The 27,500-nt window shown below is 49.4% G+C and overlaps 1 protein-coding gene across 2 annotated transcripts in view; it reads right to left on the reverse strand.

Annotated features, from left to right (window-relative positions):
• LOC119972603 (solute carrier organic anion transporter family member 5A1) overlaps positions 1-27,500 on the reverse strand; it is a 257,638-nt gene that overhangs the window by 90,893 nt on the left and 139,245 nt on the right. For both annotated transcript variants that reach the window (XM_038809568.1, XM_038809567.1), the window contains exon 3: positions 12,323-12,540. In XM_038809568.1, coding sequence (XP_038665496.1) covers positions 12,323-12,540 — 218 coding nt within the window. The remainder of the gene's footprint in view (positions 1-12,322; positions 12,541-27,500) is intronic.

Below are 27,500 nucleotides of genomic sequence, written 5' to 3' on the forward strand. Positions count from 1 at the left end.
TGGGTTACCCCTGGATGGCAGAGGTCCGCGTGGAGGGTTCGGAGGCGGTCCACCTGTGCATTGGCGCAGGTACCACGGGACAGGGCATCAGGAGGCTCATTGAGCTTCCCAGGACGATACAAGATATCGTAGTTGTACGTGGACAACTCGATCCGCCACCGCAAGATCTTGTCGTTCTTGACCTTGCCCCTTTGTGCATTATCAAACATCAAGGCCACTGACCGTTGGTCTGTGAGGAGGGTGAACTTCCTGCCGGCCAGATAGTGCCTCCAATGTCGCACAGCTTCTACTATGGCCTGTGCCTCCTTTTCCACCGAGGAATGGTGGATTACGGAAGCGTGGAGGGTCCGGGAGAAGAAGGCCACGGGTCTGCCCGCTTGGTCGAGGGTGGCCGCCAGAGCTACATCAGACGCGTCGCTCTCGACCTGGAATGGGAGGGACTCGTCGATAGCGCGCATGGTGGCCTTTGCGATATCCGCTTTGATGCGGCTAAAGGCCTGGCGGGCCTCCATCGACAGGGGGAACGTGTTGGATTGGATGAGGGGGCGAGCTTTGTCAGCGTAGTTAGGGACCCACTGGGCATAATAGGAAAAGAAGCCCAGACAGCGTTTGAGGGATTGAAGGATATTGGGGAGAGGGAGTTCCATCAGGGGGCGCATGCATTCGGGATTGGGGCCTATCACTCCGTTACGCACTACGTAGCCGAGGATGGCGAGACGGTGGGTGCTGAACACGCACTTATCCTTATTTATAGGCGAGGTTAAGGAGTTTTGCGGTACAGAGGAATTTGCGGAGGTTAGTGTCATGGTCCTGCTGGTCATGGCCGCAGATGGTGACATTGTCGAGATACGGGAAGGTTGCCCGTAAACCGTATTGGTCAACCATTCGGTCCATCTCCCTTTGGAAGACCGAAACCCCATTTGTGACACCGAATGGAACCCTGAGGAAGTGGTAGAGGCGCCCATCCGCTTCGAACGCAGTGTACCTTCGGTCACTCGTGCGGATGGGTAGCTGGTGATAGGCGGACTTAAGGTCCGCCGTGGAAAAGACTTTGTACTGCGCGATCTTGTTAATCAGGTCGGAGATACGGGGGAGAGGATACGCGTCCAGCTGCGTAAACCTGTTGATGGTCTGACTGTAGTCAATGACCATCCGGTTTTTCTCCCCAGTCCTAACCACCAGCACTTGTGCTCGCCAGGGGCTGTTGTTAGCCTCTATGACTCCTTCCTTTAGAAGACTCTGGACCTCGGACCTGATGAAAGTCCGGTCCTGGGCACTGTACCGTCTGCTCCTGGTGGCGATGGGTTTGCAATCCGGGGTGAGGTTTGCAAACAAGGAAGGGGGGTCGACCTTGAGGGACGCAAGGCTGCAGACATTAAGGGGGGGTATAGGGCCGCCGAATTTGCACTGAAAATCCAGTCCTAGGAGTGCCCGTGCGCAGAGGCGGGAAAGGACGAGGAGTTTATAGTTTTTAAAAACCCTCCCCTGGACCCTGAGGTCCGCCACGCAGCACCCGGTGATTTGGACTGAGTGTGAACCGGAGGCCAGAGCGATTTTATATTTTACTGGGTGAACGGGGAGCGCGCAGCGTCTTACCGTGTCGGGGTGGACGAAACTCTCTGTGTTTCCGGAGACCAGTAGGCAACTCGTCTCATGACCATTGAGGAGGATCTGTGTGGTCGCCGTGGAAAGTGTGCGGGGACGCGATTGATCCAGCGTCACTGCAGCGAGTCGTGGCAGGAACTCAGAATCGTCATCCATCATGGAGTATTCACTTGCGGGGTCCTCCAGGCCGATCCAAGATGGCGGCACCCCGTCGGCCGCATGTGGTGGAGGGTGAACAAGATGGCGGCGCCCGGGGCTCGCACGTGGAGTCGGAGGTTCAAAATGGTGGCGCCCGGGGCTCGCACGTGGCGTCGGGGGCCCAAAATGGCAGCGCCCGTGCATCACTCATGGCGGTGGGGTGTGGAGACAGCGAGGTCCGCGGGCCACACGGGGCCCTAGAGGAGCGCGGGGGTACCCGCGGTCGCTGTTTGGAACGGCAGCGACCGAATTTGACTGGCAGACAGCTGCATAGTGGCCCTTCTTGCCGCAGCTTTTACAAGTTGCAATGCGGGTCGGGCAGCGCGGTCGGGGGTGCTTGGCCTGACCGCAAAAGTAGCAGCGGGGGCCCATGGGCTTATCGGGGTGCCCTGCAGCGCAGGTCTGGGGGGGGGGGGGGGGGGGGGTCAGAATCAGTGGGGTGAGGGGGGTTACGTGCCACGCTGCCCAAGGGGCCGCCGTGCGGCCGGGGGCATACGCGTGGGCGTTGCGGTCAGCGACCTCCAAGGAGGATGCTAGGGTCCGTGCCTCAATGAGACTTAAAGTGTCCTTTTCCAGAAGCCTCTGGCGTATCTGGGATGATTGCATGCCCACCACGAAGGCGTCCCTGATCAAGAGTTTGGTGTGCTCCGCTGCAGTGACCTGCGGGCAGGCGCAATTTCTCCCCAGGTCAATGAGGGCCCGATAGAATTCGTCGAGGGACTCACCAGGGAATTGTTGCCTCGTAGCCAGGAGGTGCCGCGCGTAGACCTGATTCACTGGCCTGATGAAATGACCCTTCAGCAGATCCATAGCGGCGTCATAGTCCAGTTCATCCTCTAACAGAGAGTAGACGGCGGTGCCCACGCACGAGTGGAGAATGTGGAGTTTCTGTTCCCTTGTCGGGCGGTTTTCTGCTGTGGTGAGGTAGCTGTTAAAACATGCCAGCCAATGTTTAAACGTTGCTGATGCGTTTGCAGCATGCGGGCTGATGCGGAGGCAGTCTGGCTTGATCCGTAGCTCCATTTCAAAATTCTAGTGTATTAAATTGATGCACCATCAATTGGACTCGAGTCGTGAAGTAGTTCCAAACAACAGGCTGATGTGTGCCTGGCAGTAAACGTACAGAGAAAGGCCGACTGCCAGCCGGTATGGGTTCTTATAACCCACCTCGTAGGCGGAGCTACCAACCTCTCAGCCAATCGGTGGGTAGTCACATGACTAGCCTCAGCCAATTGGCAGAGAGGCACATGACTTGCCTGAGCCAATGGGCAGTGAGTCTTCTGCACCAATGGCAGCATGGTTCTAAGGTACCATAATCTCCCTAGTCATACTACCACACCAATAGTGCTGTATTAATGGACTTACTTCACATGACAAAGCTGATCATGCCAGTGGTGATTGTGGAGCATTTGCCTTTCTTTTTTTTAAATAATTTTTATAAATTTAGATTACCCAATTATTTTTTCCAATTAAGGGGCAATTTAGTGTGGCCAATCCAGCTACTCTGCACATTTTTGGGTTGTGGGGGCGAAACCCATGCAGACACGGGGAGAATGTGCAAACTCCACACAGACAGTGACCCAGAGCCGGGATCGAACCTGGGACCTCGGCCTTTATTTAATTACAAACGTAATTTTCTTAACTTAAGTTATGAGGATTTTTTCCACTGCCATTTCTTTTGAAAACAATACCTATAAATAGTCAGTCTCGTAATTATGATTCTCTGTCAATTAGAGGCCCATTTCCATTGCTAACATCAACATGCTGAGAAATTAGTTATGTAATAAGATGTTTTCAGCATTGTAGGATATTAAACAGTGTATAGGCAATAATTAGTGATTTTTAATTTTGAGATTGTTACGAGCTAATATGTACTCAATAAATAGTACCATATTTTTTTGTGTATGAGAAGACTTTTTTATCCTGAAGATCAGGCTGCGTCTTATACGCTACTTCGACTTATCTACTGTTTAAGTGGATTTTAGATGCCGACACCTTCTAAATAAATCCAAGCCAGCCCCGCGCTTCACACCAAAATACCTCCAGTCAAGTCACATCAATCTTATACAGCAGTGTTCAAGCTGGAAATCATGAAATATGCAGAAGAAAGTGGCAGGAACCTAGCTGTTCACCATAAATTTGGATTCAGTATGGAAACTGTTTGAGGATTGGCATAGGTGAGGGATGTCAAAAAAGCAAACCGTGGATCTAAAACAATAGTGGGAAATCTACGGCCCAGTGGCCACATCAGCCCATCCTGGTCCTGAATGAGGCTCAGGGGACATTTTGTTGATCGTTGTCCACAAGCAGAGTTGAGACATTCCGCTGATTTCAGTCAGTGTCGCTTTTTTCCTGCTGGTGTGACTGAAGTAACATGAATATAAAGCAAGGGCAAGTGAAGTGAGGTGCACACTGATTGCACACAACATTGACTTTGAGAGCCGTGCACTCCCTCTGTGTCAAAAGCATAAATATTTCTTTTACCATGTGAAGCTGATGACAGTTCTGTTTATATATGAAAGATTAAGTGTTTGCTATCATTCGTTATGAAATATTTGGCATGTATTAAATATATTCAATTTTAATAGGGTTATGGCTAGTTAACAACCCTGATTTCAATCTTGCAGACCACTGAGATGAACGAGGGCCATTCATGCTGTCCAATCACTAGCCTAAGTTGCCCATCACTGATCTGAAGCCAGGAAGACTAACGTCCAACAGAAATTGGAAGAGTATGTGTTGGCACGAGCTGCATGCCTCATGTTAAATACAGTTCAGCTCCATCTGAAGACCAGACAGATTGCTACAGACTTTGGATTTGCTAATTTTAGTGGTAATCCATCGCGGTGTTTCTGTTTTGTGCAATAAATTGGAATGTGTATACAGCAGCAAACGACCATGTCCAAGAAATTCCCTGAAGACTTTAAGGAGAAGCAAGGCAACTTCACCTGGTTTGGGAGAAATTAATAGATTGAAGGTGGATAAATCTTCAGGGCCTGATAATCTACATCCCAGAGTACTTAAGGAAGTTGCCATAGAAATAGTGGATCCATTGGTGGTCATTTTCCAAAGTTCTTTGGACTCTACAGATTGGAGGGTAGCTCATATAACCCCGCTACTCAAAAAGGGAAGTTAAGAGAAACCAGGGAACTATAGACTAGTGAACCTAACGTCGGTAGTAGAGAAGTTGCTAAAGTCCATTATCAAGGATTTGATAGCATTTGGAAAGCAGTGGTACAATCAGAAAAGTCAGCGGTACAATCAGAAAAGTCAGCATGAATTTACAAAAGGGAAATCATGCTTGACAAATCTAGTAGAATTCTTTGAAGATGGGGTGGCAAGGTGGTGCAATGGTTTGCATTGCTGCCTCATGGCACCAAGGACTGGGGTTCGGTTCTGGGTCACTGTCCGTGTGGAGTTTGCACATTCTCCCCTTCCCTGCGTCGGTCTTGCCCCCACAACTCAAATATGTGCAGGGTAGGTGGATTGGCCACGCTATATTGTCCCTTAATTGGGGGAAAATAAAATTAGGTTCTCTGAACTTTAAAAGAAACTCATTTAAAGATATAACTAGTAGAGTTGACAGGGAGTACTGGTGGATGTGGTTTATTTAGCCTTTTTCACATTTGGTTTCAGATTTCAGTTTCCGCAGTAATTTGCTTTTATTAGATATAGCTGTTGGGGCTAAAAGGATCAAAGGATGTGGGGGGGAAGGCGGGATCAGGGAATTTAACCTGAAAATCAGCCAAAATCATAATGATGGCTGAGCAGACTTGAAGGGCTGAGTGACCTTCTTCTGCTCCTATTTTCAATGTATGTTTCTATGTTTGTTCCACCTCTTTCATCAAGAGGAGGATTGAGGAGGAACACATGCAGCACTCTAACATCCTAAATATCGATGAACTGCCTCCGACATTTGATATGTCAATGAACAGGACAGTAAAAAGTAAAAGAGCTGAAACAGCGACGATCAGAACTACAGATCACAAAAAGACAAATGTTACTGTAGAGCTTAATGTGCTGCTGATGTTGGGAAGCTATCCCCAATGGTGATCTTCAAGTGGAAGGCCATACCAAAGGCGAAGTGTGCTTTTGAAGTCAACCCGAAAGTGTTGATGGATGATGAGATGATGGGGTAGGGGCTTTGGAAGTGCTACTCACGATGGCCAGGTGGATTTTTTCAAACAAAGAAGTCAATGTTAATTGTGCACTCTGTGTAAATGGGGAGATAAAGTGCAAATTAGATGGCAAGGACTCTGTGTTAAACATTATTTCTCTTGGTATGACAAAGTGACTACAGGCGCTTGACATTTCTGTCAATCGCTGCTTTGAGGCTGAACTTCAGAAGATTAAAAAAAGTTGGACATCCACAAGAGAACATAGTCTTTTTTTTTTAAATTTAGATTACCCAATTATTTTTTCCAATTAAGGGGCAATTTAGCGTGGCCAATCCACCTACTCTGCACATTTTTGGGTTGTGGGGGTGAAACCCACGCAGACACGGGGAGAATGTGCAAACTCCACACGGACAGTGACCCAGAGCCGGGATCGAACCTGGGACCTCAGCGCCGTGAGGCGGTTGTGCTAACCACTAGGCCACCGTGCTGCCCTAGAGAACATAGTCTTGACATATGCAGCATGCCTCCTATGCTGACATGACCTGCTGGATTAAGGACGCATGAGACAATGTGCCTGATTCATTCAAACTGGGATTACCAGCAGACCGGAGAAACCCGAGACTCAGCCAGAGGAAGGATGGAGGACGGAGGGGACATCACTCCTGCCCTAAGCCCAGGGCTAGCGGCAAATTTCCACTCAGACACAGAGGATGAAGAATTCAAAGATGTCTGGTGTCAAGTAAACTGTGTTGAAAGTGTTCAAAGTCAGTGATTCAGGTGCTAATATGCAGTTTCACAGTTGTTTTGGGAGATACGACTGTTACAATTTAATCATTGTTAGTAAATCAGATTTAGATTTGCAAAAATAAATTTGCATGGTTTTCCTTTTTCATTGATAAATGAACTAATAAAAGATTTTTTAATTGAACATGGCCGGAATTCTCCGAGCGTTGGCTCGCGATTCTCTGTTCCCGCCAGCGGCACACACCCGCCGGCGGGTTTCATGGTGACATGGGATGGCTTCAATGGGAATTCCCATTGACAGCGGCGGGAGCAGAGAGTCCGGCTGACAGTGAACGGTGCACCTCCCCACTCCACCGAGAAACATTAAAAAAATATATATTTGATTGATTTGGTTTCAGAATTCTTTACAGTGACATTTGCTATGGATAATATACATTAATAATAATTGACATTGACAAAGTGAAAAAGGAAGCTAAGTGCAATCTCCAAAATCAGGGTACAAAAAATATATCATGTAGGATAAACAGACAGTTACATCTTCACTAAACAGAACCAATGTGAAGGTGTGGGGGGCCCCTGTTTGCGGGATGCCAGGGTCGGCCACCCCAGCCATCTTGTTTTGCTTCATTCCCGCTGGTTCCTGGTACTAGAACGTAGTAGGGAGTGTTCCAGTATCTGGGGAATGTCGCTGTCTCCTCTCAGAGGAAATTTCTTATCTCTATATATCATAGTTCATTCTTGTTTGGAGGTTAGAGCTTGTCTTTGAGTCTACCGGGCGTGCTTCGGCTATGTTGCTGTGGTTGCCTCCATGTATGCCCGTGTCCTTTGTCTCTTCCGGTTCACCTTCCGTGCATCCCCTGTGTTTTCTTCGATGCCCCCCTCCATGCCCCGACCTTGCCCTGCACCCCCCTCCACCTCCGCTCTCCTTCCTCCGTTGTTTGTTTTATTCCCCCCCTCTCACCCCTTGGTTGCTGGTCACAAACAGGTCTTGGAACAGCCTGGTGAAAAGCCTCCACGTGTTGTGGAAGCCTTCCATTGATTCCTGAATGGAGTATTTTATTTTTTCCAGTTTGAGGAACTCTGCCAAGTTGGGCAGCCAGTCTGCAGCCTTGGGTTGCGCTGCTGATCGCCAACCGAGCAGGAGTCTCCAGCCGGCGATCAGAGAGGCAAAGGCTAGTGCTTCTGCCCCTCTCCCTGTGAAGACCTCCGGCTGTTCCAACATTCCAAGATTGCCAATTGAGGGCATGGCTCCACCCTCAACCTTGGACATCGCCTCGCTAACGGCTGTCCAGCACCCGATGATTCTGGGACAAGACCAGAACATGCGGCTGTAGTTGGTCGGGCCTCCCTCGCACCGTTCACATTTATGCTCCACCTCCAGGAAGAACCCGCTCATTCGTGTTCTGATCAGGTGCGCCCTATGCCCCACCTTTAGCTGTATTAGGCTGAGTCTGGTGCATGTGAAGGTGAAGTTCACCCCATGCAACGCTTTGATCAGGAGTCCTCCCCGATCTCCATGTCCACCTCTTCCTGCTATTTCTCCCGTGCCTCTTCAAGTGGTGATGTACCTCCTCTCATAGCCGTTTGTACATGTCAGCACAGTTACCGTCCCCTAGTTCACCCACGGTCAGGAGTCTGTCAAGTAGAGAGTGTTCCGGTAGCTGGGGAATGTCACTTTCTCTTCTCAGAGGAAATTTCTTATCTCTATTTATTGTAGCTCATTCCCTTTCAGGTTTTAGAGCTTGTCCATGGTCACTACTCTGCTGTCCACGTATAGGTCCCCTACCGTCAGTACACCTTCGTCCTGCCTCTACCTTTTAAAGGAAGGATCCATAGTTTATAGTTCTAGCCAATGGGGTCATGGTGGACATTGCAGTCAGACTGAAGTGGTATCTCAGTGGGTTCCATGTTTTCAGTGTGGCCACTACCTCTGGGCTTTTTGAGTGTCTGGCTGGGAGAAATGGGAGTGGGGCCATGGCCAGTGCTTGAAGGGACGTCCCCGTGCTGGAACACTCCTCCATTTTAACCAATTTTCGCTCCCGGCTCCTTTACCCATCCACACACTCACTCTGTGGTGGCTGCCCAGTGATAGAATAGGATATTCGGGAGGGCCAGGACCCCCATGTTCCTCCTTATTTGCAGTACATCCTTTCTGATCCTTGGGTTTGGTTTCCCCCCCCGCCGCCCACCCACCCACACACACACGCGTGCCATGATTAATTTGTCTACCTTGACAAAGAAAGCTTTGGAGTGAAGATCAGGAGGGATCTAAGCAGAAAGAGGAACCAAATCTTGCTCTTGAATAAAGCCGCCTTGGCATCATTGAACTCGACCTAGTGTTTGGCCAGTCGGCCCCAAAGCCTGGGTACTTGCGGATCATATGCTCTTCCCATCTGCAGGACTGCGTGTTTCTTGCCATTTCAGGATCTGTACCTTGTCCTGGAACCAGTGGAGCTTGGCGATAATGGCCCGCAGTGGTTCTCTTTCCTTGGGCCTCTGCCAGAATGACCTGTGGGCCATGTCCACCTCTGGGGTCTTGGGGAAGTTTCCTCCCCCAACCAGCTGACCCAGCATCTGCACCACATACTCTGTTGGGTTGCGGCCCACGATGCCATCCAGCAGTCCCACGATCCTACAGTTCTGGCGGTGAGACCTGTTTCCCTGGTCTTCCCCTTGAGCACTCTCTGGGCCGGCACCAACCGTACCACCTCTGCTTCAACGAGGTGATCCAATCACTCTGGTCGGTGGCCGCCTTCTCTACACCCGCACCATTTCCTCCTGCACCTCCAACCATCTCTTTGTACTCTCTGGCACCTCTTTGAAGGGGGCCAAGGCATCTGCAACTGCTGACTTCATCAACGCCATAAGGCAGTCATTTTCAAACCCAGGGTCGCGATCTGCAGGTGGGTCGTGGGCGGGTATCGGGGGGGATGCTGGGTCATGCGTCGCGGCGTTCTCGATCGCGGGAAGTAGTGCTCAACGGCACGACCGGCTTTCAAAATTGGCGGCCGTAACCAGCTTTCATAATGCCAGCGTTCCGCGCGTGCGTGTCCTCTCAGAAATGTGCAGGCTCCGTGCCCAGTAGACAGAACGCCTTCTCCTGACATCAGCGCGCTGACCCAGGAACAGATTTTATTTAATTACTGGAGTCTTCCTGCCTGAAGCTAAGCAGAGAGCAGGTCATGCCCCCTGAACACTCAATGGAGGGTGATACCTCCATTTTGCAGCTGCCAGCAATGCTGGTGTGAGCTCTAGAGCCTCTGGTGAAGAAGCTGAAAACAGGAACAAAGCAACATAAAGATGATTTCGTGAGGTATGGGTTTTACTGCCAATTGGGATTCAAAGTTCATGGGCGGAATTCTCTGAAAACGGGGCTATGTCACCACGCCATGTCCATGGACTTTCTTGGAGAAAGTCCAGAGTGATTCTCTGTTTTGATGGGGGCTCTGGCTGTTGATACGGGGCCCAGCACTTCCAGCTGCGGGACCGCACATGCACACGGCCCCGCGCCACATGGGGGCCCCACACAGCAAGCTGGCCCCCACAATATATCCCCCTCCACCCCAGATTGCCCCGATTGGAAACCTTGCCCGTCCTGGAGGCCCCCCCCTCCGGCGACGGATCCCCCTCCGCCTCCCCGCCAGGGCGGCTGGGGTCCGCAGCCGGCACTCCGAGCTCCCGCCAGGTGGAACCATGAGGGAAACACGCCAACAGGAATCACCGTGAGGGCCTCTTTCAATGGCCCCCGACCGGCACAGCGTCGACCACACGCGCACGACTGGTGGCCATTCTCCGGTCCACGAAGAATCGTGGGAACGCGTCAGACTTTATTCTCCGCCCCTGCGCCGAGCGCAATTTCGGCGTGGAGGTTCAGAGAATCCCACCCCATGTGCGTTATATGCAGGGAAGCACGAGCAAATGAAAGCTTAAAACCTTCAAAACTTCAAAGACATTTTAAGACCAAGCATAGCGAGTTCAAGGCCAAATCCCTTTTTTTTTCAACGGATGCAGTGAGACCGTAAAGCATCAGCTGAAGTCCTTAGTAGAAATGTAACATTGAACAACAAAGCAAATGAGATCGTGAGGATCACACAGGCTCACCAGTCACATTAAAGGCAAGTGAAAATGGTGGGTTTGCGAAGTTTGGATGCCGTGGGTTGCGAAGAATGGCCGACTTGGGTCCAGAAGGGTGGCCAGTTGGCTAAAATGGGTCCCGGGCAAAGGTGTTTGAAAAACACTGCCATAAGGTCCTCTTTGATGGCGTCCGTTTAATTTAGGAGCTCCTGTGTTACGAGCTCCATCCGTTGGCCTATCGGTGGGTAGGTCAGCGTTTGCATCGGCGATTGCGCTCGCTCCGCCATGTCCCACTGTGCTTCGCTCCACGTGCCTGCAGCCTCGGCCTTTCTTCCCAGGCTCTTGCTACCTTTATTATCGTTTTGGCCCCTTTGTTTGTTTGCAGGTATTTCTTCGGGTTTGTGATGTTTTTATGGTGAGGCTGAGTTTTAGTTGTCTTAACGGCCAATTTTGGGTGAAAAGTGCCTAATTTAAGGCTTTCGAGCGGGAGCCAGCTTTCTTGCAACTGCTCAGCACATCTCCCCGTCACCGGACGTGCGCTGCCGAGAAACATGCAGTTGGCAGCCTAGAAAAACCTACTCCTGTTTTCTGGTCAGGTCTCGCCTCATACACCTCTTTGACTTTATATGATTGATGTTCAGAAAAATCAGAAATCTAATCAGTTCGACTTATACAACACAATGGACGGAAATGTCCGACCCCCCGCCGGGTCGGAGAATCACCGCCGGGTCGCACGAATCGCGCCACGCCGACCCGATGCCGGGACACGATTCTCTGCAGAGCAGAGAATCGGCACCACTGGGGCCGACGTGGTCGGCGCGGTGCCAGTCGGGGTATGCGCCGACTCTCTGGCCCGGATGGGTCGAGCGGCTGTCACCAAAAAGCAGAGTCCCGCCGGCGCCGTTCTATAATCCTCTGAGCCAGCGAAACCTTGGCGTTGAAGGATCTGGGGATGGCTGTGTGGGGGGGGCGGGGGGGTGACAAAAGGGGGTCCGATGCCGGAGGGGAGGGGGCTCCATAGTGGCCTGACCCGTGATCGGGGCCCACCGATCGGCGGGCCAGCCTCTCTCTCTCTCTCTGTCCTTCCCTCCAGGCCTGCTCCTGTAGCACTGCGCCATTTGGCGCAGGGCCCGCACGGGGAAGAAGGCCACTGTGCATGCGCTAGTTGGCGCCAGCCCAACTGTGCATGCACGGACCCCGTGGCGCCGGGTTCACGCCTCGATCGGCAGCTGGAGGGCCATGGGCCGCTCCAGCGCCGCGTTGCCCCACTGTGGCCCGGAGAATCGGGTCTCGGAACGGGCGCCGACGCCAGAGTAAAACACTCCCGTTTTTACGCTGGTGTCGGCACTTAGCCTCCCGATGGGAGAATCGCGCCCATTGACTTATACACCGAGAAATATGGTAATTTAGTTACACCAAGATTAAAATTATTGCACTAACTCCCGATATTTCAGAGATCTTTGTTAGAATTAATCGGCACATTTAATGAAAGATATGTATATAATTGCCAGTCAGAAGAAAATAACGCAATTAAGCTAAACTAACTTAGAAATTGCACAGAATAACATGTTGAGTACACCCACCTTTAATGTCCTTTCCAAAACCCAAAGAGGACGTGACAGTACTCTTTCTATGTTCTCCGCTGTCAGATTTCTCTTTCATCATCTCCTCATCGTTATTTGAATCACCCGCACCCATTTTCTTTTTCTTCTTCTGTCGAGGCGGTAGTTTTTTGGGGAAAGTGAACATTGGCACTATAACAAAGACCATGGCAATTGCACAAAGCAAAAACCCACTCCACCTGCAAGATTATTTTAGGGGTACGGGAGGAAGAAGAAAAGAATAGAAAACAAAAGCGTGATCAGAATTTGTTTTTGGATTGTTGAGGCACAAATCAGTTCGATAAGAAATATGGCATTGGGTCCAGAATGTCATTAATAACATAAGACACGAAAAATGTTTCAAGATAAATGAAGTTCAAAACTATGTGACCAGTATCGATCATGCTAGTTTAAATGTAAGCAATTGAAAGCATCCCTTTCTTTTTTTTTTATAAATTTAGAATACCCAATTCATTTTTTTCCAATTAAGGGGCAATTTAGCATGGCCAACCCACCTACCCTGCACGTCTTCGGGTTGTGGGGGCGAAACCCACGCAAACACGGGGAGAATGTGCAAACTCCACACGGACAGTGACCCAGGGCTGGGATGAAACATGGGACCTCGGCGCCGTGAGGCTGCAGTGTTAACCCACGGCACCACCGTGCTGCCCTCCGAAAGTCTCCCTTTCTGAAAACAAAATGTTGAAAAGGGAGTTCTGGAAGTGATACAGACCAGCTACCCAATGCAGATGTTGATAAAAACACTGTGCTGAATTTAATGGCCATGGCAGTTACCCCATCCACTGACTGGAAATCAAAGGTAACTCCACTCTGGCCACTTCCAGAAGCCCCAAAAGAATTCAAGTCAATCAGGCAGTTAAGTGCCTGCCATAAATACAGAAAATGCTAAATATACTCAACAGGTCAGACAGCATCTGTGGAGAGTAACAGAGTTATGTTTCAGGTTGTGTTGATCCTGAAGTTACTTCTAGTTGAGTAACTCCAGCATACCCATTCCTTTAAGAGAAGGGATCCCACCTTCAGGAGCAGTGGTCACTGCTGGTACGATAGCCAGCCCATACCAGCCTGCATGGAACAGGCCTCCGAACCAAAGCAAGCTTGTGGGGCTGGCTCAACCCGATCAGGCAGGCCTCAGCGGTGAGGGCATGAGAGATGAAAGAGCCACAGCTGTCAATCAATCAATGATTTCTGAGCTCTCAGTCAATCTTCATTATGTACTTTAACTTGAGAGCCCAGACATTCAACTGAGTACTAAGACATGGAGGGCACAAGGAGGACCTCTTGAACTTACCTTTTCAAAGATCCCCTCATGGCATCTCTGAGTTGCTGTGAACCACGATGCATTGAAAGACTGGCCCAACTCCATAAAAATTACTCAGGACTAGGATGTGCCACCCAGCCAGGGTGAGAGTGCAGGGTGTGGGCTTTTGACCTGAACCAGACTGCACCTTTAAAAGGCACCTGAAAATGGGGTCAAGAATCTGGAATCGGATCCCTTCTGTCATTTGTACAGGGTTCCCAAGCCATCCCAACTGAGTGAAAATCCAGATCAATCGGGGGAGTGGGGAAGATGTTAGGCTTTCCAACCACCACCTTCCCTCCTGATTCTATGAGTTCCACCTCACCCTCACCGCTGCCCAGCCAATCCTGAGGATGAGTTAAATTCGTCCCACGGTGGGGAAAATATAAGACATAACAGAGACCATTTTTTAGATGTTAAGAATGTTGTTAGGGTTTCAAATTGACGTCTGCGGTATGCGTGCATATTTTGAACACAAAGCACACTAGGCGCCATCTTGGTAAGCTGGCTAGTGCCACAATAGTTAACATCCACTGAAAGTATGCAGAGCTGGAATATCGTGAAGCCAGTATTGGTTTGATACCAGCACTGCCATTTTGGAACTCCACACATAAGCCAACAGCCTAACTTAGTCTTACACACTGGAGCACATATTAAGCAGCAAAAAAAAACATCCACCAGTGGTTATTAAAGGGACCCATCAACTATTTCCAGATTTGGTAGTGGTTTATTTAATTTAGCTGTTGTTACAACTCTACACATTTTTGGTCCTTTCTACAGTTTTTCAATTTGCAAAAGAGTACAGGGGGTGGTGCTGCAGGTACTGAAGAACCTTTTGTTGACCTCAAGGCTTCTTGGACAGTCTAGTTGCTCGCAGACAGGGGTATGTGAGTAAGCCTCTCTCTTTGAATCAAGAATGATTAGCAGAATGAACTGATGTCATGCAGGGCAGGACAAGCTGCTCGATGAGGAAAGCATGAGAGAATGAAGACAAGGAGAAGGAAAAGATAGGGAGCCGGCAACATACTCAACTCCTTGCTGAATAGGCTGAAGGTGAAGAACTAGTTCAGAAACAATCACAGTGACCACAGCTCAAATTCCTCAGTCACCAACAGTCCCACATTCCTTAACCTCCCTCTGCCACTGACCATCAAATTGTTCACTTTTGTTTTTATAAATTTAGAGTACCCAATTCATTTTTTCCAATTAAGGAGCAATTTAGCGTGACCAATCCACCTACCCTGCACATCTTTTGGGTTGTGGGGGCAAAACCCATGCAGACACGGGGAGAATGTGCAAACTCCACATGGACAGTGACCCAGAGTCGGGATCGAACCTGGGACCTCGGCGCTGTGAGAAAGCAGTGCTTCCCCAAATTGTTCACTTGACCACAAGGCAAACATAAAAGCCAAGAAAGAAAATACACATTCCAAACCAAAGTATAACATGCCATATTGTATGCAAATTTAAACTAATGATCCTTGTGTGTCCCCTTTGTGTCTGTCTTCGGTGTACCTTTGCTATCCTTGTGCTCCTATGAAGCACTGTCCCAATGGTTGCAGTGTGATTGATCAGTTAAAGGCTGCTGACTTTCACCTCTTAGTTCAAGTTTGTATGCAATGTGGCATGTTGGACTTTATACATTTAGTTTGGAATGTGTATTTTGTCCTGGGTTTTATGCAGGTAGACTTCGAGCAGTTCTGATTCTACTTTGGACTACACCATCTTGCGATGCAAGGCAGCCTTCTGGGTTGGCACAGCAAGGGGAATGGTCAAGGTAGAAGGACAAAGGCTGTCATCCTGAGAGAGGACAGCAGGTTCATGCTCCAGGTAGTCACTACCTGCTGTGCCACCCTGGAAAACCCTTTGAATGCAGCCATGATTACACCAATCTGACAGTAGTCTGAGCTTTCACTACATCTTTTAGAAGTTCACTGGAATCTGCTTGGGCTACAATGGAAGTTGCTATCATAGCCATCAGCCACTACATTATGTTTGGATGTACATATGCGGTGATGAGATTGGCATCAGTTCTATGCTTGAAAGGATGATTTTTCAAGCTTTGTGTCAGGTTGGTGTCACACTGCTCCATGGCTTGACAATGACTGAGCACTAAGTATTTTGTTCATATCCATCAGCGTTTTTCATAGCCTGACATATCAGAGTCCTCAGCGGAGTCCTATGCAGCAGAAAGTGTGTGTGATCTTGCCCTATGGCAAGCTATCTACACTACCTTTGCCCTGGTTACAGCACAATTGTGTCCAGTGTCTCTTCACTGCAGATCTCGCCTCTGTGCTATCCCCTAAGATATGCCATTGTCAATATCTGCAGTGCTGACTGTGAAATCAAGTGAGGATGTGTCTCCATCATCACTGGCTTCTTGGTCTTCCTCTGCCACCTGACCAGACTGCACGTTTTGGGTATCTGAAAGAAAACGTGAAAGGGTAATATTCTTGTGAGGGGAAAGTGAAAAATGCATACTTATGCGATTGGCAGCTCATAATTGAGAAGAAATTGTAGACTAAGTAAGAAGTCATTCTTTGGCTAGCTCCTGCGACCTCCAGCTGTGAGCCACCTGATCCTGGGAAAGAGAGGGAAATGTGTCAGTGTCTGTTGTATACTTTTTCAGGTGCTATTGGCATAATTGTTGCTTAGCTGGCAGTGTGTGCAAGCTGTGTGATGTGAGCATGACACTCCAACAGTGTGAAATATATGAATGTTAGATATGAGTCTTGATTGATAGAGTAACAAATCTTACAACACCAGGTTAAAGTCCAACAGGTTTGTTTCAAACACTAGCTTTTGGAGCACCCTCATGTGAATGAAGAGGTGGGTTCCAGAAACATATATATAGACAAAGTCAAAGATGCAAGACGATGCTTAGAATGCGTGCATTTGCAGGTAAATAAGTCTTTACAGATCCAGAGAGAGAGGTAACCCCAGGTTAAAGAGATGTGAATTGTCTCTCGCCAGGACAGTTGGTAGGATTTCGCAAGCCCAGGCCAGATGGTGGGGGATGAATGTAATGCGACATGAATCCCAGGTCCCGGTTGAGGCCACACTCATGTGTTCAGAACCTGGCTATAAGTTTCTGCTCGGCGATTCTGTGTTGTCGCACGTCCTGAAGGCTGCCTTGGAGAACGCCTACCCGGAGACCTGAGGCTGAATGCCCTTGACTGCTGAAGCTGAAGTGTTCCCCGACTGTAAGGGAACATTCCTGCCTGGTAATTGTCGCACGATGTCCATTCATTTGTTGTCGCAGCGTCTGCATGGTCTCGCCAATGTACCATGCTTCGGGACATCCTTTCCTGCAGCGCATGAGGTAGACAGCGTTGGCCGAGTCGCACGAGTATGTGCCGCGTACCTGGTGGGTGGTGTTCTCTGTGTAATGGTGGTATCCATGTCGATGATCTGGCACGTCCTGCCGAGATTGCCATGGCAGGGTTGTGTGGTATCGTGTTCGCTGTTCTGAAGGCTGGGTAGTTTGCTGCAAACAATGGTTTGTTTGAGGTTGCGCGGTTGTTAGAAGGCAAGTAGTGGGGGTGTGGGGATGACCTTGGCAAGATGTTCATCTTCATCGATGACATGTTGAAGGCTGCGAAGAAGATGTCGTAGTTTCTCTGCTCCGGGAAAGTACTGGACGACGAAGGGTACTCTGTCGGTTATGTCCCATGTTTGTCTTCTAAGGAGGTCGGTACGGTTTTTTGCTGTGGCGCGTTGGAACTGTCGACCGATGAGTCGAGCGCCATATCCCGTTCGTACGAGGGCATCTTTCAGCGTCTGTAAATGTCTGTAACGCTCCTCCTCGTGTGAGCAGATCCTGTGTATACGGAGGGCTTGTCCATAGGGGATGGCTTCTTTAATGTGCTTAGTGTGGAAGCTGGAGAAGTGGAGCATCGTGAGGTTATCTGTGGGCTTGCGGTAAAGCAAAGTGCTGAGGTGACCGTCCTTCATGGAGATGAGTGTGTCCAAGAATGCAACTGGTTTTGGAGAGTAGGCCATGGTGAGTCTGATGATGGGATGGAACTTATTGATGTCATCGTGTAGTCGTTTCAGTGATTCTTCGCCGTGGGTCCAAAGGAAAAAAATGTCATCGATGTATCTGATGTATAACAGCGGTTAAAGGTCCTGTGTGGTGAGGAGGTCTTGTTCAAACTTGTGCATGAAGATGTTGGCATATTGAGGTGCGAATTTGGTCCCCATGGCTGTTCCATGCGTCTGGAATGAAGAGCTTGTTGTCGAAGGTGAAGACATTGTGATCCAGAATGAAGCGGATGAGTTCCAGAATTGCGTCTGGAGATTGGCAGTTGTCGGTGTTGAGTACTGAGGCTGTTGCAGCAATGTCATCGTCATGGCGAATGCTGGTGTAGAGTGTCGAGACGTCCATTGTGGCGAGGAATGTTCCTGGTTCAACTGGTCCATGGGTGCTGAGTTTCAGTAGGGAGTCCGTCGTGTCGCGACAGAAGCTGGGCGTAGCTTTGACGATGGGTTTTAAGATGCCCTCGATGGAGCCAGAGAGGTTCTCACACAGGGTCCCATTGCCTGAAACGATAGGTAGAGATCTCCAATGCAGGGAGTACGTGGGATGAGAGCACGTAGGGTGCTCTGAAGGTCTGGATCCAAAGTCTTTATCAGTCTGTTGAGTTGGCGGATGTGTTCCTTGGTCAGATCTGCGGGTAACTGTCTATAGTGTTCCTGGTTGTTGAGTTGTTGGTATTCCTCTCTGCAGTAGTCCGTTCTGTTCAGTATGACGGTGGCCCCTCCTTTGCTGGTTAGTTGACGATGTTACGTTTGGTCTTGATAGCGCGGATGGCGTTGCGTTGTGCTTGGGTGATGTTCTGGGCTGTCTTGTGAATGCGACTGATGAATCTGGCATTGACGCGACTCCTGACGGCTTGACCATACATGTCGAGTCTAGGGCAGCGGCCTTCCGAAGGGGTCCAATTCGACTCTTTCCTCTTCGGTTGCCGCACCGCAGATCTCTCGGTCTGCTGTTCCGGTTCATTGGTAATCTCCTTGGGTTCACTGTCGGCCTCTTGGGTTCTGTGGAAGAATTCCCAGAGCCTCATTCGCCTGATGAATTCCTCTGTGTCTGCCGCGAGACTGATGGGGTCCATTTTGGTGGTGGGGCGGCAATTGAGCCCTCTGCTGAGGACTTCGCTTTCGAAGGGTGAAGGGTGTAGTCCGACAAGTTGACAATAGGTTTTCCTGTATTGTTTTCTACTGTGGTACCAGGGGAGGCTTGGATGCTGCTGGTGGTTATGCCGAGTTTCTCAAGCTTCCTGTTCGTGGTGTGCCTGCATATAGGTGGCATAGTATTGTTCTCTCATCTGTTTGGCGGTGTTCCGCAGCTGGTCTGTTGCGTCCTGAGCGCAAGTTGAGAATATGGCCTCTATCTTGGTTTCCAGGTTGCGTCGTTTGCTGTAGAGCTGTTGTACGAGGTGGTTGAGGAGTGTGAGAGAGGTGCGACGGCAGAGTCTCTCAGCGTAGTCTGTGTTGTAGGTCGACTTGAGTGGGCTTGTGATCTGTAGCCCTTTCGGGATCTTGTGCATCTACTGCAAAGAAGTATACCGACAACTCAACAACCAGGAACACTACAGACAGTTACCCGCAGATCCGACCAAGGAACACATCCGCCAACTCATAGACTGATCAAGACCTTGAAATGAAAAAATGAAAATCGCTTATTGTCACGAGTAGGCTTCAATGAAGTTACTGTGAAAAGCCCCTAGTCGCCACATTCCGGCGCCTGTTCAGGGAGGCTGTTACGGGAATCGAACCGTGCTGCTGGCCTGGCTTGGTCTGCTTTCAAAGCCAGCGATTTAGCCTAGTGTGCTAAACAGACCTTCAAAGCACCCTACGTGCTCTCATCCCACGTACTGGGAGGTGTGGCCTCCCGAAAATAAATTAGGCCAACACACCAGGCCGTCCTATCGTTTCAGGCAATGGGACCCTGTGTGAGAACCTCTCTGGCTGCATTGAGGGCATCTTGAAACCCATCGTACAAGGTACGCCCAGCTTCTGTCACGACACGACGGACTTCCTACAGAAACTCAGCACACATGGACCAGTTGAACCAGGAACATTCCTCGTCACAATGGACGTCTCGGCACTCTACACCAGCATCCCCCATGACGACGGCATTGCTGCAACAGCCTCAGTACTCAACACCGACAATTACCATTCTCCAGACGCAATTCTGCAACTCATCCGCTTCATTCTGAATCACAACGTCTTCACCTTCGACAGCAAGTTCTTCATCCAGATGCACAGAACAGCCATGGGGACCAAATTTGCACCTCAATATGCCAACATCTTCATGCACAAGTTTGAACAAGACCTCCTCACCGCACAGGACCTTCAACCAACGTTATACACCAGATACATCGGTGAAATTATTTTCCTTCGGACCCACGGCGAAGAATCTCTGAAACGACTACACGATGAGATCAATAAGTTCCATCCCATCATCTGACTCACCATGGATTACTTTCCAAAATCAGTTGCATTCTTGGACACACTGATCTCCATCAAGGACGGTCACCTCAGCACTACGGCGCTGAGGACCCGGGTTCGAATCCCGGCCCTGGGTCACTGTCCGTGTGGAGTTTGCACATTCTCCCCGTGTCTGCGTGGGTTTTGCCCCCACAACCCAAAAGATGTGCAGGATAGTTGGATTGGCCACGCTAAATTGCCCCTTAATTGGAAAAAATAATTGGGTACTCTAAATTTATTTAAAAAAACATCGATTAAAAAAAAAAAATGTTTTTTGAAAAATTTGATTCCGTCACGAATCTTGCTATTGAGTCGCAAATTTCAGCGGACGGCCCGCTGGTAAAGTCTGCGGACTGCCCACCCCCCCCCCCCCCCCCCCCCCCCCCCCCACCCCCCGCAATGCAAAGCCTTCCCTCCGCCCCTGTGACAAGTAAGGGCACCCCCCCTCCACAACACGAGAATTGCTGTGTCATCCACCCCCCAGTATGGACGCAGGTGACCTGACCCCTCCCCACCAGAGAGTTCTCTTGATAGGGGATGGAGGTTTCGCTGTTATGGGGGGTTTGCTCATTTGGGGGTTTCTCCAATCTGGGGGATCTCTGACCTGGGGGATCTCTAATGCGGGTGTGTGGGTGAGGGGGGGGGGGGGGTGTCTGATGAATGGGTCTCCAATGAGGGGTCTGATGGTGGGGGAGGACTGGGTGCTGGGGCTGGATATTGGGCAGGACTTTGTGTGGGGTCAGGGGGATCCTGCGATGGACTTTGGGGGGCACCTGTCTTAAATACTTACCCCCTTGGCTCACCGCGAATTCCACCACCAGAGCCACACTGTCAAATACTTGTACCAATCCATGCCCACGTGAATCCTGGCCCAGAGGGCGAGAACATCACAGAGGCATGGGGAAAGCGATGTCCAGGCCGTGAATAGGATGCAGATGGGGAATTTTGATCCCTTTGCATCCTCCTACTGGTGCAGGGAATGTATCTCGATGCAAACCGATCTGTACCTCCTTTCACCGACACGGGATTCTCCGCCACATCAGGAACTCCGCTACCAACAGTGGACGGCGGAGAACCCCTCTTCTTGATGTACACATTTTGATTTCTTCTCATGTTTTAGACATGACACTTTACAAATCTAACACTAATTAATTATTGCAATGGTTTTGATGTTTGCTGGGTGTCAGTAGGTTGCTCTTTCTGAAACAGAAGCTGTTCACAATGAACCTTTAACTGTCTCAGGAGTTAAGACTGTAACAAATGAAAGGTGGAATCAGTCAATTCTGTTGACCATCCTGCCACAATGTTCCTCCCACTGACCCCTTTTCTTCCAGCAGTTGCATTGATTTGAGTTTTTTGAAAACATTTAACTTTCTCTGAAACACACATTAACATAAATAAAAGCAAGGATATTTGGATTTAAAGAAAAATAATGCTTTGAAATGAATGTTAGTTAGTTGTGTAAATTTTAAAAGAACTCTGAATTCAACAACAGATTCTTGGCTATCTAAGAATTTTTTCTTTCAGATGTCTTTTTTAAAATAAATTTAGAGTACCCAATTAATTGTTTCCAATTAAGGGGCAATTTAGCGTGGCCAATCCACCTACCCTGCACATCTTTGGGTTGTGGGGGCGAAAACCACGCAAACACGGGGAGAATGTGCAAACTCCACCCGGACAGTGACCCAGAGACGTGATAGATCCTGGGATCTCGGCGCCGTGAGGCAGCAGTGCTAACCACTGTACCACCGTGCTGCCCTAGATGTCTAACTATCAATACCCACCATTAGCAAGTTAAGGTGGCATAAATGCGTTTGCTCCAAATGTCAGCTTGTTAGCATTTCAGTATCAATTAATCAGGTTAGCTGGGACAAAAACAGAAAATACTGGACAATCTCAGCAGGTCTGACAGCATCTGTGGAGAGAAAAGGGAGCTAATGTTTCTAGTCTGGATGACTCTGTCAAAGCTGAAGAAAACTGGAAATAGGATCAGATTTGTACTGTTGTAGTATGGGGGTTAGGGGGGGTGGCATGGAGCTGTGGGGCTGGATAGAGGACTGGATAGAGGGCCAGCGATAGGTGGAGATGGACAAAGATGTCATGGCAGAAAGATAAAGGGAATGTAAATGGTGTGATCAGGGGTGAGAAATGTGTTGATAGTGGCACATTAAGAGATCAGAGATTAAAATGTTTTAATTTACATAGACATAGAATTTACAGTGCAGAAGGAGGCCATTCGGCCCATCGAGTCTGCACCGGCTCCTGGAAAGAGCACCCTACCCAAGGTTAACACCTCCACCCTATCCCCATAACCCAGTAACCCCACCCAACACTAAGGGCAATTTATCATGGCCAATCCACCTAACCTGCACATCTTTGGACTGTGGGAGGAAACCGGAGCACCCGGAGGAAACTCACGCACACACGGGGAGGATGTGCAGACTCCGCACAGACAGTGACCCAAGCCGGAATCGAACCTGGGATCCTGGAGCTGTGAAGCGATTGTACTATCCACAATGCTACCGTGCTGCCCATGGCAGAACAAAGGTAAGCAGTGTGTCAAACGACAACTAGGAACAGGGAACAGTTGGCCCAAGTGGGGTAGAAGGAAGGGGACAACAGTGAGGAAAAAACAGATCAATGGAAGAAATGAAGATGAATTTTTAAAATAAATTTAGAATACTCAATTATTTTTTTTTCAATTATGAGGCAATTTTGCGTGGCCAATCCACCTAACCTGCACAGCTTTTGGGTTGTGGGGGTGAAACCCATGCAGACATGGGGAGAATGTGATAGTTAGACATCTCGGGCAAAGTCCATACGGACAGTGACCCAGGCACAGGATTCGCACCCGGGTCCTCAATGCCGTCGTCCCAGTGCTAACCACCGTGCCACCATGCTGCCCACGAAATGAAGATGAATTGAAAGAAATAAAAATGGGGTGAAGATGCAGGAGAGAGTCCACAGTCTGAAGTTGTTGAACTTAATGTTAAGTAGACATGAGAGTAGGACTGTGAGTTGAAATGGCAAGTGACAGGAAGCTCTGGGTCCTGCTTGCAGACGGACCTAAGGTATTCTACAAAACAGTCACCCAGTCTGCGTTTAGTCTCTCCAATGTTGAATAGACTACATTGGGAGCAGAAAATGCAATAGACCAGACTGAGAGAGGTGCACGTGAAGCACTGGCCTCACAGTAACGTGAAGGTTCGCTGGGAGATGGGGCTCAAGGCTGTCAGAACCACAGATCTGTTGACGGGGAGGATTGAAAGATGATAGAACCAATAAGATTGGTAGAAGGACAAGATTGGAGGCTGTCAGTTCCAGTTGATCAGTTGATACTTCCTCAAAATGTACAAATTTAGGGAGAAAAGTTCCTGAGAACTATAATTACAGATGTGTTTTCAGCTTTGTTACAAAAATGGTTTGGAACATTTTTTTAAAAATGTTGTCCAGGCATATCCAGCTATGTCAGCTTATATCAAAGCTTGTTCAGGACTGCTATTCTTTTGACATAAGGGGCGGGATTCTCCCCTACCCGGCGGGGCGGGGGGTCCCGGCGTAGCGGAGTGCCGCCAACCACTCCGGCGTCGGGCCTCCCCAAAGGTGCGGAAAAAGGGGCCAAGCCCTCACATTGAGGGGCTAGGCCCGCACCGGAGTGGTTGGCGCCACGCCGACTGACGCCAAAACCGGCACCAACGGCCTTTGACGCCCGCCGTCCGGCGTCGGGGCTGGCCGAAAGGCCTTCGCTGGTTCGCGCATGTGCCAGTGCGTCAGCGGCCACTGGCGTCACCACCGGCCCATGCGCTCTTCCGCCTCTGCCATGGTGGAGGCTGTGGCAGAAGAAAAAGAGTGCCCCCATGGCACTGGCCCGCCCGCCGATCGGTGGGCCCTGATCACGGGCCAGGCCACCGTGGGGGCACTCCCCGGAGTCCGATCGCTCCGCGCCCCCCCTCCAGGTCCTCGGGGGCCCACTCACGCCGCCAATCCCGCCGCCACCAGAGGTGGTTGAAACCACGTCGGCGGGAGAGGCCTGACAGCGGCGGGGCTTTGGCCCATCACGGGCCGTAGAATCGCCGCGGGGGGCACGCCGATCGGCTTGGCGTGATTCCCACTCCCGCCGATTCCTGGGTAGCGGAGAATTCCAGCCATGGCGGGGGGGGGATTTACGCCGGCCCCGGGCGATTCTCCGACCCTGCGGTGGGTCAGAGAATTCCGCCCAAGAAGTACATTTCCTCGTGTGAATGTATTAACTGGCTTTATTTAAGCATTCTTGACAAAGGTAGAATTGCTGGGAAAAAATGTGGATCAATGATGAGGTTTAGTTCATTTCAAAGATTACAGAGATTCTGGGTGTAATTTTACTTTGGCATTCCATTGTGATGTATGATTGAACCATTGGCCTTTTTTGTAGAAGTTCTTGTTATTACTTTGCAAGAAATGAGACGAGAATCTATACCATCCACATTAAAAGCAGTCAAAATCCACAGCTAGGATTGAGAAGGGCTTGTTATCTTTGAAAGTTATGTATATCCTATCTACTTTTGGAGTTTAGTGTATGCAGATTCGAGAGGGGAGGAGGCTGTGGAATTCGCGAATTTCCCTAAGGGAGTACTTTTACTCATTTAAAAAAAAGAAAATAAGCAGGATGCAAAGTTAGTTGAGTAAAAACACTTTAGCACTTTTTTCCAATTGAACTGCAAATACCAACTTTTTTTTAAAATTTAGAGTACACAATTATTTTTCTCCAATTAAGGGGCAATTTAGCGTGGCCAATCCACCTACCCTGCACATCTTTGAGTTACGGGGGTGAAGCCCACGCAGACACGGGGAGAATGTGTAAACTCCACATGTACAGTGACCCAGGGCCAGGATTCAAACACGGGTCCTCAGCGCCATAGGCAGCAGTGCTAACCACTGTGCCACCGTGCCTCCCTGCAAATACCAACTTTTTTTTTAATAAACAATTTTATTGAGGTAGTTTTTGGCTTTGTAAACAGTTACAGACATCAACAGAAAGAAAGGAAAAAAGGCAAAAATGTGCAAACATCCACGTACATTCAATACTTCAATCGTAACATACTGCACAAGCCCGCTCCTCTTCCGCCGGTACTACCCGCCATTTTATTCCTACTACTCTACTCTACTCTACCCCCCCCCCCTCCCACTCCCTGCTGACGCTCACTCTCCCGCAAAGAAGTCAATAAATGGTTGCCACCTTCGGGCGAACCCCTGTACAGATCCCCTCAAGGCGAACTTAATTTTTTCCATACCCAGGAAACTCGACATGTCCGCAAGCCACAATTCAGTCTTCGGGGGCTTTGAGTCCCTCCATGCCAATAGTATTCGTCGCCGGGCTATCAGGGAAGCAAAGGCCAAAACATCGGCCTCTTTCTCCCCCTGGACTCCCGGGTCTTCTGAAACCCCAAAAATTGCCACCCCTGGTCCCATCGCCACCCTTGTTTTTAGCACCCGGGACATGACGTCCGTAAATCCCTCCCAGTACCCCTTAAGCTTAGGGCATGCCCAAAACATGTGCACATGGTTCGCTGGTCCTCCTGCGCACCTAGCGCATTTGTCCTCTACCCCAAAGAATTTGCTCATCCGAGCCACCGTCATGTGGGCCCGGTGAACGACTTTAAATTGAATCAGGCCGAGCCTGGCACATGTTGCGGTCGAATTTACCCTACTCAGGGCCTCTGCCCACAGCCCATCCTCCATTTCCCCGCCTAGCTCCTCCTCCCATTTAAGTTTCAGTTCCTCCGTCTGGGACCCTTCCTCCATCATGAGCACCCTATAAATATCAGAGACTCTACCCTCCCCTTCTTCACAAATACCAACTTAACAAGATTTAATGATCTCAAGTGGTTGTCTCTTGACTTTTCTGATCACTGCATGTTAGAAGGCTGAACATACTTTCGGAAGCAATGAGGAATACTACCAAATGTTGGCAGCAGACTCAACCCAGTTCAACAAAGAGCTCAGCCTTGTCAGAGGCTGTTATAATGACACCAGCTCTGAATCTAAGCAGCCTTGGGCAACCTTGATTAAAACATTTGCAGCTATTGTATTGAGTGGGTAACAGATGCTCTGCTCAGGCAGGTGACTCAAGTTGTTATGTTCTCAATGGATCCTGCAAAGCTGACGCATGCGCGGTAGGGGGTAGAGTGGCCAATTTTATAGACTAGCAGGATTCCGCCGACAAAGGGTGCCATTCATAGAATTATAGATTATCATAGAATTTACAGTGCAGAAGGAGGCCATTCGGCCCATCGAGTCTGCACCGGCTCCTGGAAAGAGCACCCTACCCAAGGTCAACACCTCCACCCTATCCCCATAACCCAGTAACCCCACCCAACACTAAGGGCAATTTTGGACACTAAGGGCAATTTATCATGGCCAATCCACCTAACCTGCACATCTTTGGACTGTGGGAGGAAACCGGAGCACCCGGAGGAAACCCACGCACACACGGGGAGGATGTGCAGACTCCGCACAGACAGTGACCCAAGCCGGAATCGAACCTGGGAACCTGGAGCTGTGAAGCAATTGTGCTATCCACAATGCTACCATGCTGCCATTAATTGTACTCATGTAGCCATGAAGGTCCTATTTGAGAACCCTTCAGTTTTATTAACTAGAAGGGGCCAGCTGAATTAGTGTAATAATAATCTTTATTATCACGAGTAGGCTTACATTAACACAGCAATGAAGTTACTGCGAAAAGCCCCTAGTCGCCACATTCCGGTACCTGTTGGAGAATTCAGAACGTCCAATCCACCTAACCTGCACATCTTTGGACTGTGGGAGGAAACCAGAGCACCCGGAGGAAACCCACACAGACACAGGGAGAACATGCAGACTCCGCACAGACAGTGACCCAAGCAGGAATCGAACCCGAGACCCTGGCGCTGTGAAGCAACAGTGCTAACCACTGTGCTACCGTGCCGCCTATCCTATAAGTCATGTGATTCACACAACATTTCATTTAAGTATCCGCTCATTTGCAATTTGTCTATCAAGCATCCTTGCATTGTTGTGCAAAACCACTTGCAAGCTTAGCTAATGACAATTCTATAAGACATCCACTTTCAGCAAGGGATAAAAGGTACAAAAAGGTATTTGGAACACCTCAATGTTTTTAGTGAGCAGACAAGCAGATACTGAAATCTCACATCAGATATATTTTAAGCTCTGGGGAGCCCAGCAACAAATGAGGAAATAATCTCAAGAATAATTGCTGCAGGTTCTACAACTGTGGGTGCGATTTTCTGGCTGCACTGCGCTAAAGAGCGCAACGCGCCGTGAATGCCAGGAGAGGTTTGCAGCGAGCCTCCTGACAGCCTC

This window comes from Scyliorhinus canicula, chromosome 10 (genome assembly GCF_902713615.1).
Source record: "Scyliorhinus canicula chromosome 10, sScyCan1.1, whole genome shotgun sequence".
Lineage (NCBI taxonomy): Eukaryota > Metazoa > Chordata > Chondrichthyes > Carcharhiniformes > Scyliorhinidae > Scyliorhinus > Scyliorhinus canicula.